The 13,545-nt window shown below is 59.7% G+C and overlaps 6 protein-coding genes across 6 annotated transcripts; 4 read left to right on the forward strand and 2 right to left on the reverse strand.

Annotated features, from left to right (window-relative positions):
* Positions 1-333: 333 nt before the first annotated feature.
* HRG_09383 (RNA exonuclease 3) lies at positions 334-2,436 on the reverse strand (the record flags this gene model as incomplete). The annotated part of the gene is made up of 2 exons (XM_044867854.1): positions 334-1,931; positions 2,016-2,436. The coding sequence occupies 2 exons, from the start codon at positions 2,434-2,436 to the stop codon at positions 334-336; spliced, it is 2,019 nt and encodes a 672-aa protein (XP_044717114.1).
* A 1,509-nt stretch (positions 2,437-3,945) lies between these two features.
* HRG_09384 (putative serine esterase) lies at positions 3,946-5,422 on the forward strand (the record flags this gene model as incomplete). Its single annotated transcript, XM_044867855.1, has 3 exons — positions 3,946-4,026; positions 4,097-4,396; positions 4,454-5,422. 3 exons carry the CDS (start codon positions 3,946-3,948, stop codon positions 5,420-5,422), a joined length of 1,350 nt encoding a protein of 449 aa, XP_044717115.1.
* A 761-nt stretch (positions 5,423-6,183) lies between these two features.
* On the forward strand, positions 6,184-6,888 carry HRG_09385 (PRELI-like family domain-containing protein; the record flags this gene model as incomplete). The annotated part of the gene is made up of 1 exon (XM_044867856.1): positions 6,184-6,888. The coding sequence occupies one exon, from the start codon at positions 6,184-6,186 to the stop codon at positions 6,886-6,888; it is 705 nt and encodes a 234-aa protein (XP_044717116.1).
* Positions 6,889-7,596: 708 nt separating this feature from the next.
* Positions 7,597-8,469, forward strand: HRG_09386 (low molecular weight phosphotyrosine protein phosphatase domain-containing protein; the record flags this gene model as incomplete). The annotated part of the gene is made up of 4 exons (XM_044867857.1): positions 7,597-7,735; positions 7,792-7,883; positions 7,953-8,167; positions 8,418-8,469. 4 exons carry the CDS (start codon positions 7,597-7,599, stop codon positions 8,467-8,469), a joined length of 498 nt encoding a protein of 165 aa, XP_044717117.1.
* Positions 8,470-8,831: 362 nt separating this feature from the next.
* On the forward strand, positions 8,832-10,315 carry HRG_09387 (kinase; the record flags this gene model as incomplete). The annotated part of the gene is made up of 5 exons (XM_044867858.1): positions 8,832-8,944; positions 9,001-9,133; positions 9,193-9,259; positions 9,313-9,627; positions 9,681-10,315. 5 exons carry the CDS (start codon positions 8,832-8,834, stop codon positions 10,313-10,315), a joined length of 1,263 nt encoding a protein of 420 aa, XP_044717118.1.
* Positions 10,316-11,386: 1,071 nt separating this feature from the next.
* Positions 11,387-12,206, reverse strand: HRG_09388 (malate dehydrogenase; the record flags this gene model as incomplete). Its single annotated transcript, XM_044867859.1, has 2 exons — positions 11,387-12,030; positions 12,089-12,206. 2 exons carry the CDS (start codon positions 12,204-12,206, stop codon positions 11,387-11,389), a joined length of 762 nt encoding a protein of 253 aa, XP_044717119.1.
* Positions 12,207-13,545: the final 1,339 nt, after the last annotated feature.

The following is a 13,545-nucleotide window of genomic DNA, read 5'->3' on the forward strand; positions in this document are numbered from 1 at the left end:
AAGACGCCTGCTCGTCGAGACGTCTGCTCAATGTCAACCTATGGCTTGCTGCCGGAACCTCTGTGCTCACTGGCGAATCCTCCGACTTGCTTTGCATAGGCTCATAAATCCTGACATCCATCCAGCTACCCCCCGAAATCTCCGCTCCTCCCGTAGAGCGGCACGCTGGCCCATCGAGCCGAGGACCCTCAGTATCGTTGCTGTCAGTCCTCAATGAAGTCCTCAGTCAGTTTACCTTCCTTACACGGCCTCTCACGATGGCGCCGCCCATTGACCTGAGGACCTTCAGTAGAGTCGACGTCTGTCCTCAACGAAGTCCTCGGTCAGCCTGCTTTACTTTCCAGGCCTCGAGCGGCGGTGAGGGGGGGGCAAACCATTCCCGGGGTCCGTCAATCCCTGTCTCTGCATACGTTTCCACTCGTGCTTGACTTCCAAGAGGACCAAGTCGCCGGCGGCCCGCGCGTCCTCGGCAGAGTCGTGGCCGAGTGTCTTGGGGCCCGTATCTTGCTGAATCTTGCGATTCAGCTGCTCCTCCATCAGCGACTTGAGGCCGCGGCGGTAGGGGAGCCCAGCCCGGTGCGGGTAGAGCAGGACTGTGTCTATGAGAGTCGGGTGGACGATGCGGACGGCGTTGAGGTCGTTCTCTAGACCGTGCCCGATCAGGGGCGTATCAGGCGAGATGAGAGAGAAGAGCAACTCCCGAGCCGCGGCGGGGGACGGTACCTTCTTGAGCTTCTTGGTCTCTTCACCCTCGGCCAGAGGCGGGATCTCGGTGCTGGTCCACAGCTCGGCCAGGGCCAAGTCATTGGGCCAGACGCCCGAGTAGCGAGAGTTGAGGTCCAAAATCTCACCCTTTGGCTGGACAAGCACATCCAGCAGCTCCTCGCCGGTGGGCCACGAGGTGGCGGTGAGGCGCACCAGCTCCATGCCGTAGACGGTGTAGCCCATCTCGCAGTCAAAGCAGACGGCCCTGTCGGTGGGGGCCAGCTTGTTTGGCGGAGTCTCAACATAGTTAAACAGAGTCGCCAACCTCTTAGCGTCGACGGTTTTGTAAACGTGGTAGTCGTGGGTCAAGCAGCCATTGGACTCGCCCTCCTCCTCCTCGCAGCACTGGAAGCGCTTGGGCGGCCTAGACTTGTCGCCCGGGGCCTTTGCGGGGATATACTTTTTGCCCCAGTGGAAGTTGCAGGCTCCTCCCGAGGTGAGCGCCCCGTCGTGCTCGCGGCGTCCTGGAAACACCTGGAAGCGCTGTCGGCAACGGTCACACTTCTCCCAGCCCCGGCCGGCCACGACGGCCTCCCGCACCTCCTCGACGGCTTCCTCGGTTGGAACCACGGAAATATAGCCGTACTCGGACAGGTCATGGATGGGTGTGTACAGGAACCTCAACATGGCCACCTCTTGGTCCCGAGTCAGGCCGGTCCAGATCTTGTTGGGGTCGTCCTGGTCCCCTGAACCGGACAGTGCCGAATTCATTGCCTTGGCGCGCTCAACTTTCCACTGAGCAAGCTCCATGCGCTTGTGCTGCATCACCGTGTTCTTCATAACGTTGGCGTACACGGCCGGTTTGTTATTGGCGATATTTTGCTCGTCATCAAGAGTTTTGGTGATGAGCTCTGAGCTGGACATGAGGAGCTTGAGCTCCTCGTCGCTTGCCTTCTGTTTGAGCTCCGAGTTGAGCCGGGTGTACTCTTGGTGCAGCGCCTTGATCAGCTTGACGCGAGTTTCATGGCGTGCCGGGGAGCTAACCAAGAGGCGTGGGTTAAGACTTTCGATCTTATTCTGCTTTGGCTGCTGGCCATCCTTGGACATGGAAAAGCGGACAGCCGCACGTTGCTCTGTAGCGGCCACGGGAGCACTGGTATTAAACGTAGGGCCTGGAGCACTGGGATTTGCCGCAGCACCTGGAGCACTGGGGTTAACCGCAGCATCTGGAGCACTGGGATTAGCCACGGCACCTGCTGCGCTGGTCGGCTCAGGCGTTTTCGAGAGGTCAGAGGATGTATCCCGCCTACCGCGAGGAGAAGGAGACCTGCGGCGGGAAGAGTGCTCGACGACGCTCTTATCGTCGTCGATGCCATCGTCGGCCTTGTTTCGGCCATGGTTGTCAGCCCTGGCATCGGCCTTGTAACCGGCAGTGGAGGGAGAAAGTGACCTGGGACGGGAATAGAGTCCCACGACGCTCTTATTGTCGGAAATTCCATCATGTTCCTTGTTTGGGTCAGGAAGCTTGCTCCCTTGGTCGACCTTGGGTCGTTTGGATGGCTCATCTGGATCCGACGAAGAAGGCTCGACACGGTGCCGCGGCCTCTTTCCATCCGGTGCTGGCGCTGGCACTGAAGCCTGGTCCTCTTCGTGGGGATGGCTAAAGACGCACTTGAAGGCGGTGCAGGCTTCCGCCCGCGGGCACGGAATATGTTTGAGATTGAAACTCATGCTGGCGGATTACCAGACGCAGGGCGCTGGCTGCCAAATAAGGACCAGCTAGTAGTCGCTCATGAGGGGATGTCGCGGTTGACGAGAATGATTGTCCGCCCGCGTGAGAGCACAGAAGATGAGGGTGTGACTTGGGCGAAGAGTTGAGGAAACCAGGGTTGCCGATTAGAATCTGCGTGGTGAAAGGAGCCGTGTTGCCGAAAGAAGCAGCGGCTTGGACAGGGCTCGAAGAGCAGCGTCGTGGAAAGCAGACGACGTTGCGAAGAGTATAAAGTTTGTGGATAAAACAAGGTCTTTGAAAGAAAACAGCGTGGTGGAAGAGACGGCGGGTTGAGCCGAGTTGGCGAACGCCGCGTTGGAGACGAATCAGGGCTGTGTTGCGGAACAAGACAATTCTGGAAAGAAAGAAGTGATGTGAGAAAAGAGCAGGGCGGCTGCAAAACAAGAAGCAGTGCTGCGAGGGAAAATGCAATGTTGTAGAAAGTAAACAGCGGCTGGACCGCGAGTTCAAGAAGCCCGTTGGCGTTGCTGAAGTGACGGATGCACCTTCAGGCGATGCAGGGAGACCTTGAACCGGATGATGGAGGATTGAGGCGTCAAGAAGAGCGAATATTGAAGACGAGGCAGAGTCAGATTGAAGAATGCGTGTGTGTTTTGGCAGTCTTGGAGATTGCGTCTCTTTCGTGCGTGTTCAAGATGGGATGCGGCCATGAAGTCGGGAGTTGAGACTCGAGGGTCAGCCAGGGTAATTACTCGAGTACCTGATGCATGTATCGAGCTGGCGGGGCGGTGTTCTTGCTAACAGTCTCGTTAGCGGCAGCGGGCGGGCTGTCGAGTCCATGCTTGTAGCGGGTAGTGGCCATTAGCTGACGGTGGCAGCAGCTGCTCACTGTTAACGGCGCTGATGGTGGGAGTTGGCCTGGCGGCCTGGCCGGCGCCAAGGTACCTCGAGCCAGCTGTCCCGACAAGCTGGCTGCAGCTGCAGGGGAAGCTGCAATAATTGTCCAATGAAATGAAATCAACCATCTTCTTTCTATCCGTAAATAGCTGGAGTACTGATTTAAAAGCGCTTGCCCGATGGGAACCACTGGTAATTACACCACGGTGTGACCAGCTTGGCCTGGCCGGAAGAAACAGCCCCTTTCCAAGACAATAAGGAGAAACAGCCAGTAAGGGAGAGACGTGCGATTGGCCCCCAAAAATGCGGATACGGCTATTCGTTCAGAGGGATTTCTTATGCGTCGGGTCGCGGGCAAAAGCCGGCTCCTCTTGTTGAGCCCCATCGTCTCCGAGCTGGGACGCTGACGCCAGTGGATCCCCGGGCACTCACCCCCCCGTAGCCACGCGCCATCTCCGTCACGCTTGCACCGAAAGTCCGGATCCCGCGATCCACAGCACAAAGCGTTGCGCGTCCCGTCCCTCCCTCGCCGAGCTTTCCGGAGCGGGCAAAAGGGGGGCCTCTCCTGCAACCTCTCTCCAGCGTCCTCCTGTCACGTCACTGCCGCCACCATGTCCAAGCGAGCGAGCGATAATGTCGACTACACCGGGGGCAGCCCCAAGGCCGACCACCTCTGCGTCCTCGTCCACGGGGTAAGGGCCCTCCCTCTCTCGACTGACGAGTCTACGCAGACGAGGCCGGCGCTCACACTGTTCCTCCCAGCTCTGGGGAAACCCCGACCACATGAGAAACATTGCCAAGACCCTGCGCTCGCGACACCCGCCCGACGAGCTGTACATGCTGCTCGCCAAGCGCAACAGCGGCAGCTTCACCTACGACGGCGTCGAGCTCGGCGGCGAGCGCGTCTGTGCCGAGATTGAGGACGAGCTGCGCGCCATCGAGAGCAGGGGCGGCAAGATCAAGAAACTGAGCATCATCGGCTACTCGCTCGGCGGGCTGGTCTCTCGCTATGCCGTCGGCCTTCTCTATGCAAAAGGCATCCTCGACTCCGTCGAATGCATGGTACGCACGCCGCTGCCCGCCATCATCATCGATCCTGGCTGACTCAAGCTTCCCAAGAACTTTGCCACCTTTGCGTCACCCCACCTCGGCGTGCGCACCCCCCTCAAGGGCTGGCACAACCACATGTGGAACGTCGTCGGCGCCAGGAGCCTGTCCATGTCCGGCCGCCAGCTCTTCACCATTGACAGGTTCCGTGACACGAACAGGCCCTTGCTGTCCGTCCTCGCCGACCCCACGTCCATCTTCATGCTCGGTCAGCGCAAGTTCAAGCGGCATACCTTGTACACCAACGTTGTCAACGACAGGAGCGCCGTCTACTACACCACGGGCATCCACAAGACGGACCCGTACCGCCGAAATCTGGACAACATCAGGCCCAACTACATCAAGGGGGGAGCAGGCGTCATCATGGACCCTGAGTACCCATTCATGCCCCAGCCCAAGGTGGCCCCCGGCGCCACCCTCTCCTCTGCGACGAGCACCGCCCTGAGATGGACCAAGCGCATTCCGTTGATGCTCGTCATTGCCCTGCTCGTCCCCATTGGCACCATTGCGTTTCTGTGCAACTCGGTCGTCCAGACCATTCGCAGCTCGGGTCGCATCAAGCGACACGAAAAGGGCCAGGCCAGCTTCAACATTGATGACTACCGCGTGCCGCTCCTCATCAAGGAGCTGCGCAGCGAGGTGGAGCGAGCGTACGGGGAGATAAACAGCTCGCAGAACCAGCACTTCCTGGCCGACGACGACGATGACGACGACGAAGACGGTGGCATGGGCCCCGAGGAGAAGCGCGTGATGAGCCGGGAGCGACGGCTGTCGGTGGCAGCCCAGCCAACGCTCGCTCTAACGCCAGATCAGTTCGAGATGATCCGATCGCTGGACTCGCTCAATTGGCGCAAGTATCCGGTATGGATTCGCAACGACAGACACAGCCACGCGGCCATCATTGTGCGGATGGAGAAGAAGACATTTGACGAGGGGTGGGTTGTGCTGAGGCACTTTGCTGAAGAGGAGTTTCTAAAGTAAAAGGAAAGATATGGACGGACTGCCTACACTGGTGTACGGTTCTGGGACATAATATTACTGTGGACGCCTTAGAGTACTCTCACATAGAGATAGACTGAAGAGGACTCGAAATAACAACCAGAGTAGACGTTTCTGTCGTTGACTTCTTTAGCTCTGGAACACGATCGCACGTGGCGAGAGGGATACGTACAACCTCGGTATATCTACAGCCGCAGACATGGCACAACAACACGCACACAACACGAGATCCAGGCAATGTCATCCTGCGAATCGTACCAGCTTGTCGTCATGCCTCCATCGGGCTCACATGGTGCGTTAGGCACAGGCTCGCCGGTCACGTGCCATCCCCGGGATTGGTAGAAGCGGCGGCGAGAGCTGCCCCGCTTGTCGACAAGCCAATCACAGCCCCGAAGAGTGCGCTACGTCAGCCGGGCGGGCAAATTTAGTCGGCCGATTCCAGCTATCGCCATCGCTCGATTGCTCTCGAGACGTCTCAAGGCGTTACATCCTCCCCTCCCTCGCCCTCCTCGCCCTCCTCGCCCCCTCCTTCACCTTTCTTCTTCCCTCTTACACCCACGTTCCGTCTGTGAGATTACTGATGAGAATTCCTGTTCATTGAATTTTCTCTGCAACGCCGTGGATTGGACTTGGTGCGCAGAGTGGCGGCACCGTAGCTCCTTTGCCCATGCACAGCTCCGGCGACGACTGATCCGACGCACTCGATACCCCCGAACGCTCCTCTCACCCCCGCTGCGGTGACCATGGTCCTGACACACACGACCGGACACACTTATTCTCATCCGTTTCCAACCGTCACTCTGGCTTATTTTCTCCGCTACTCGTCGCCTCAGCTCAACCCATTCGCCACCCATGTCCTGAGCACCGACACAATCTCCAGCCACGTCGATCCCGTCACGCAGCAACTGCACACGACCCGAATCCATCTCAAGAAGAGCCGCATGCCCAATGCCATCTACAAGCTGCTCCCTGCCGGCGTGACCGGCGGCGGGTCCTCGGGGGAAAAGGCGTCATACATACTCGAGACGACCGTCGTCGACATCAAGGAGGGATGGATGAAGACGGAGAGCCGCAACCTCAACTTCACCGGCGTGCTGTCCGTCATTGAGAAGCAGCACTTTAGCCTCCCTTCCGAGGCCGAGCGAGGCCTGGCTGCCAGAAACGAGACCGATGTCGTCACCTCGGTCGTCTTCCGGTCCCGGCTAGGCGAGAAACTGCGCGGTAAGCTCGGCCAGGCCCAAGAAGACGGCTGGCTGTCTGGCTTCATCGGCGGCTGGGGTGCAAAGGGCATCCAGCGCAGCATCGAGAGCCTCGCCTCCACCAAAACCCTGGACCAGCTCGGCAAGAGCCGCGACGGCATGCGGCTCGTCCTGGAGCGGATCCGCAACAATGGGGCGATTGGCGTTTTGGAGAGCCTGCGTCGGGAGCGCCAGAGGCAGACGGCCTGAGCGTTGATGGGCGTCGGAGCCCGAAGTTCTGAACCAATGGGTGGCTTGCCTGCCAGATGGGAGCGGCTGGCACCGTTGAGTGCCCTATGACTCTTGGATCATGTGTATCCCTAGCTGTATACTAGTTCTCGTCCTTTTCAGCAAGGCGCACGCAGTCTCTTTTGGGTGGGTGGATGACAGGGCTTTGGCTTGGGATCATGGGCCCAGCAGAACAAGAGAAAGGGTTGGTGAGCGGAGGGCCGTTTGTGTGATTGCACGTCACGGTGTGGCATCCCCTCTCTTGCTCGAGGATATCCCATGTCTGGAATATATGACGAAGAGTTCAATCTCTGAATGATGGTGTTGTCTGTAGCAGTGAAGACATTGTTCTCCCACCGTTGCGCCACTTCTGTCTAGGATCCATTTTGGCATCAAAGCTGATGATCACCTCGCAGTACGACGGCCATGAACTGCGACAATGTATACCACCATGATGGAGATATCGTCTCGGCCGGATGGAAGGCTGTCGCGCTGGAATTCCGAAGCCCAGCGCGACATCACGTGAGGGGACGTACCCACTGTAGAGCACTGACGACGGCAGCCCCGCCAAGCCAATTCATGGCGGGGCAGCTTCGAATGCAGCTTTGGATGCAGCTAAAGCATTCTTACATTCCCCGTCCTGGCCGTCTTCCTCCACGCTTCACGCCTGGCAGACGAGACCTCACGACAATGGCGGAGCCCATCTCGGTGCTGTTTGTGTGCCTCGGCAACATCTGCAGGTCGACCATGGCCGAGGGCATCTTCCAGCACCTGGCCAAGCAGCCGCAGTACAAGGGCCGAATTGGGCGCATCGACTCATGCGGGACTGGTCAGTATGCCGACGGGGTTAGGAGCTTGGAGAGTAACTGACTCCGTTGGACGCAGCTGCGTATCATACCGGCGACTCGCCCGACTCGCGGACCATGTCGACCCTCGAGGACAACGGCATCACCGACTACGACCACGAAGCGCGGCGCGTGAGCTCTCCCCTCTGTCCCCCCCGTTTCTCCCTAAGCGTCGCCCACTGACAGACCCTTGCATGGCAGTTTTCGACGACCGACTTTGAAAAGTTCGACTACATCTTCGCCATGGACCGGTCCAACCTGTCGGACCTACAGCGCCTGCAGCGCGGGAACCCGGGCACCAAGGCCAAGGTGATGCTGTACGGCGAGTTTGGTGGCGGCGCCAAGGCTGAGATCGTCAACGACCCGTACTACGGCGGCCGTGATGGGTTCGAAAGGGCGTTTGAGCAATGCTCGCGGTTTGCAAACAACTTTTTGAAAGAGGTGGTTGGAGATGGGGAGTAGCGGTGGGCTGCGTGGTGATACCCCTGGTGCTGGAGGACAGATGACAGATGGAGTAGGTGTTTATTAGACGTGTTACACGGTTGCTCGAGGGTTGGATGACGAGGCGCCTTGACACGTACGCATCAGTGCGAGGTACGTTCAAGGACAGCCACGGTGCAGTGGTGACTGGCCAGCACTGAAGGGACTGACTGAGAGTATTTCCAGACTGACGACCGAGGACTCCAAGGCAGCCCAGCTAGAGTACCCGCGCGCCTAAGACGGCCATTGGCCCTGAGCGATAGGGCTGTTGGCCACTGAATGGCGGCGGTGATACGTGGCGGGGGAGGGGAGAGCGGGGACGCGGGGCACCGCCTCGACTGGTGGTCCGAGGCAGTTAGCGGGGCTTTAAGCCGGCAGAGGCTGTTGGCGCCGCCAGAAGGATGATGGACGGATGATAAAGCTGCCCGGATAATTGGTGCCTCCTCTCCTTCTCCCTCCTCTCCCCCCCTCTCATGCACTGCACCGCTCGCATCCTCCCTTCTCGGCATCCGTTCCAGCTCCCTCGCCCATGCGCAAGGACGAATCAGCCTGCAGAAAACCCAGACCGCCATCAAGCGTGAATATCCTGCGCAGCCCACCATGGCCGACCTCCAGGGACGCAAGGTCTTCAAGGTCTTTAACCAAGACTTCATCGTCGACGACCGATACACCGTCACCAAGGAGCTTGGCCAGGGCGCCTACGGCATCGTCTGGTGAGTGCTCGCCAGCCCCCGCCGTTGCCCCGCCAAAGCTGACCATTGCCTGGTAGCGCCGCCTCCAACAACCAGACCAACGAAGGCGTCGCCATCAAAAAGGTCACCAATGTCTTTAGCAAGAAGATCCTCGCCAAGCGCGCCCTGCGCGAGATTAAGCTGCTGCAGCACTTTCGCGGCCACCGCAACGTGAGTCGGCCTACAGGCCAGGACCAACGAGGCGAGGCGGGCGGCTGACGCAAGGCTAGATAACGTGCTTGTACGACATGGACATACCGCGTCCGGACACCTTCAACGAGACATATCTCTACGAAGGTCGGTGCTGCCTTGTCCCGTCGGGATAATCAACAACTGACCACAGACAACAGAGCTCATGGAGTGCGACTTGGCCGCCATCATCCGCTCCGGCCAGCCTCTGACCGACGCCCACTTCCAGTCCTTCATCTACCAGATCCTGTGCGGCCTCAAGTACATCCACTCCGCCAACGTCCTGCACCGCGACCTCAAGCCCGGCAACCTGCTCGTCAATGCCGACTGCGAGCTCAAGATTTGCGACTTTGGCCTCGCGCGCGGCTTCTCCGTCGACCCGGAGGAGAACGCCGGATACATGACGGAATATGTGGCCACGAGATGGTACCGCGCTCCGGAGATTATGCTGAGCTTCCAGAGTTACACCAAAGCTAGTATGGCTGCCCCCTCCGATTCGTCCATCTGTGACAAAAGCTGACCGTCGCAGTCGACGTGTGGTCTGTTGGCTGCATCCTCGCCGAGCTCCTCGGCGGCAGACCCTTCTTCAAGGGCCGCGACTACGTCGACCAGCTCAACCAGATCCTTCATATCCTCGGAACCCCCAACGAAGAGACGCTCGCCCGCATCGGCTCGCCGCGCGCGCAGGAATACGTCCGAAACCTCCCGTTCATGCCCAAGAAGGCCTTTCCGAGCTTGTTCCCCAACGCGAACCCAGACGCCCTCGACCTCCTCGACAGGATGCTCACGTTTGACCCCTCGTCTCGAATCAGCGTCGAACAGGCTCTCGAGCACCCGTACCTGCACATCTGGCACGATGCCTCGGACGAGCCCGACTGCCCCACGACGTTCAACTTTGATTTCGAGGTCATTGACGACGTGGGTGAGATGCGCCGTGTCATCCTGGACGAGGTGCTGCGGTTCCGCCAGACGGTGAGGGTTCTTCCCGGGGGCGCGGGCGCGGGCGCCGGGCCGGGCCAGCAGGGTGGTGCGGGACAGGTGCCGCTGCCGGAGCAGGGCGGCCAGTGGACGGCCCAAGACCCGCGGCCGCAGGAGTACTATCAATACGCCAACGGGGGGCTCGAGCAGGATCTCCATGCGGGGCTGGACGCGTCAAGAAGGTAGGCGTCTGTGGCGGTTTGAGCTTTGAAGCAGCATCTCCCGTTGCTTCTTTCACCCACTCCTCTCCCTCACTGGAACCAGTGAAACGAAAAAGAAAAAAAGGTGTTGTGAAACGCGATCAAAAGCAACTCTGGGCAGCTTGAGGCACTTGACGCCGGCCGGTGCCAACGGACTGCCCTCTTTGATTGGGCCTCCTGGCCGGGAGGTGGTGGGAGCGCAGCAACATGACGGCTAGTTGGAATAACAACATAATCCAATGATGAGGATGGATAGGGATGCGGGCGAATTTCTAGTCGCGAACCATGTTCTTTCTATGTCTTGTGTCTGAGACGAGAGTGATTGTGAGTAACTGTGGCCGTACTGTGTCCTATCGATCACACTGAGTCCAGCTGCCATTGCATTGTGGGCACCATCAACGGCTCTCTGGCTCGGTCAGTCTAGACTCCTTGATTGGCGTGGCCGCAGAGTGCGGACGGCTGCGGGCTGAGCTCCGTCGATGCAACGCAGAGATGACGAGGCGGCCGCAGGGCAATTTCACAACACGGAGGCCCTGAGCCTGCTCCTGGTCAAGGCCCATGGGGATATTTTGGGGGCCATCGTCGTCGTGTGACGGTGCGTGACGTGGCCGGCGGTCAGGCACGGGGACCTGCGTCGGATGCAACTTGTCTGGTGGTGTTGCTACTGCACGCAAGCCTGGGCCGTCACCTCCCGTTCGTCACCCTCGTCGCGTCTCGCACGGCAATGCAGGTGTTGTGCGACGTGAATTTTGTGAGTATTATTCTGTGCGACTATACTCTCCCTTCTCCCCCCCCCCTTTCTTCTTGGTAGCCCAGGAGACTTTTAAACGATGCCGCCCATCTTTTGAGCCCATTGAGGAAGATTAGAACAAATCTGTAAAATATGTACATGCCGCCGCCGCAGACCTGTATTCCAGGCCGTGGGCAGGCGGAAGAGAATAGAAGGAGAATGAAACTGCAGGGAAAGGGGCTGCACAAAGCAAGGCGGGTACCGTCCCCGGTAGACAAGGTTCATGAAAAGGCCGTTAACTTGGACACAGGGGGCCGAATGGCCGGCCTAGCCGTAGAACCAGTAGGTGGCCGTGTAGCTGGTGCTGTCGTCGCCCGTCGCGTTCCTGCATCCGTGGCTTACGCCGCCGGCCGTGAGGACGCGGTAGACGTACTTTGCGCCGTGGGCGCCCTCCTTGGGCCCCAGGTAGAGCCAGCCGACGGCGCCGGTGCCCTCGGGCCCAGCGTCGGCGTCACCCGGGGCAGCGACAGCGTCGAGCTTGGCGGTAGGGAGGTTGATCTTGCCGCCGTCGAGGACAAAGGTGGGGACGCCGCGCGAGTCGAAGAAGTGGTGGCCGAGGAAGGGAAGCGGCGGCAGGGCGCCGTCGAGGCGAAGGGGCGTCTCGGGGGTGAAGGGGCGGGTCTGGGAGGCGCCGAGGGCTCCGGGGCCGGCACGGCCGGATCGCGAGGGGGTGAGGTTGAGGGGCACGCGGTGGGACCAGAGGGCGTGGGCGGGAAGGTTGGCAAAATCTTGGGGGGCCAGGGACGAAGGGCCCTGGCCCGGGTAGAGGTCGGTGATGTCGTAGAGCATGGCCAGGGCGCCTGTCGCCGCGGCGGTTGCTCCGGGATGGGCGCAGGTGTAGTTTTGGATGCCGAAGCCCAGAGCGATGTGCTTGAGGGTGAGGTGAGAAGGCGGAAGAGGGAGGTCGTTGCCTGGAAAGGTCAGCCAGCTGTCTTGCCTGGATCAGATGGGACGCAAAACGAGACTTACTGGTGCCTGTCTGGGGCAGAGTAGGGCCTTGAGGATGCGGGTCGGCGCGGCCGCAGCTGGGAGCAGCGGCTGCGGGGGTCAGGGCCGCGGCGAGGAGGAGGAGGGGAGTGGTGAACATGGCTAGTGGAGGATGATGTTGGCTGTACGGTGTCGATATTTCTCGTCTTGTTGCTTGTTGGAACGACCAGGTAGATATGGAGAGCTGCCGAGCACGATATATGTATACACGCCGTGTCCAGGGTGAGTGTGTGGGGGGCTGCCAGTTGGGGTCAGCGAAGCTAAAGACCCTCGCGAGAGAGTGAGAGCGAGAGGGAGGAGCAGGACAAGAATAGAAGACGGTCGGAGGTATAAAGTACCCACAGGAAATTGGGTGTTCCCTCCACCTAGGAAGGAAGGTAAGGTAATTATGTATGTACTGTACAGTATGTATTTGGTGGTGGTGGTGGTGGTGGTGGTGTATCCGCCTCGGCGCTTAGGGAGGCCCCGGGAGCGGCTTGCAGCAGGCCGGGGTTCTTTGTGTGAGCCTTCTTCCAGAACCGACAGGGGACCGGTATTGGATGGAACAGCGTTGGAAGCACGGGTCAGACGGACAGTGAGCTGTCTGTGTCGGTATGTAGATAGTTTGTGGAGGTTTGCTTGGCACCGGGCGTAGCATGCGTGTATATATATGCAAAGCAGACGAGAGGAAAGTCGAGGGGTTGGAGTTTATCGAAACTCTACAGAGCAGGCGAGGGCAGAAAAGAGGCTGGCTGCTGGTGTAACCGTGGCGAGGCACGACAGCCAGTCACGACGGTAGATGGATGCATGGGGGGGGGGGAGGCTGGCCGGGAGACGGGTGCAGGCAGACCTTGCCGACGGCCGAGGACGAGCTCCTCTCTCCGGTGATTCTTGTTTTCTCGGCTCCTCTCTGATTCCTGCGTCCCCGTCCTCCGTCTCTGTGGCGAGGCAATTGGCCCCTCAACACACGCACACGGGCGCTGACGGTGGACGGCATCGGCCAAGAAGCTCTCCGCGCGCCCCAGGGCCGAGGCTGTCGACGACGTGTCTTGGCTGCTTGACGTGAGCAATTGTTGATGACGGCAAAGGCTGGCTATTTCTGTACCGACTCATCAGTACTCCGTACACGCAATCCGCATGCTATTGTGAGGGAAAGCCGACAAACGGTAGGTGACATTGCAGGCGCGGGCAGAGCGCGCTTAGGGCTGACCCAGGCGCCCCGGGCAGCCATTGGACGCGCCGTCTCGGTTGCAGGGAAAGCGTCGCAGCCGGCGCTTCCATTCCTCGGCGGCGAGCCCACCATTGCTCCAGCTTGCGAGGGCCTGGATATAGATGGGCCGCAAATAGTCGTCCCAGTCTGCGGTGCGGTCCGCGCGTTGAGGAAGCTGGGGCTGCTTGCTAAACTCGTCACTTCTTGGTACGTAGCAAAGCTGCAAACGGAACCTTTGATGAGTAAGCCG

Source organism: Hirsutella rhossiliensis, assembly GCF_020360975.1.
Source record: "Hirsutella rhossiliensis strain HR02 chromosome Unknown scaffold00012, whole genome shotgun sequence".
NCBI lineage: Eukaryota > Fungi > Ascomycota > Sordariomycetes > Hypocreales > Ophiocordycipitaceae > Hirsutella > Hirsutella rhossiliensis.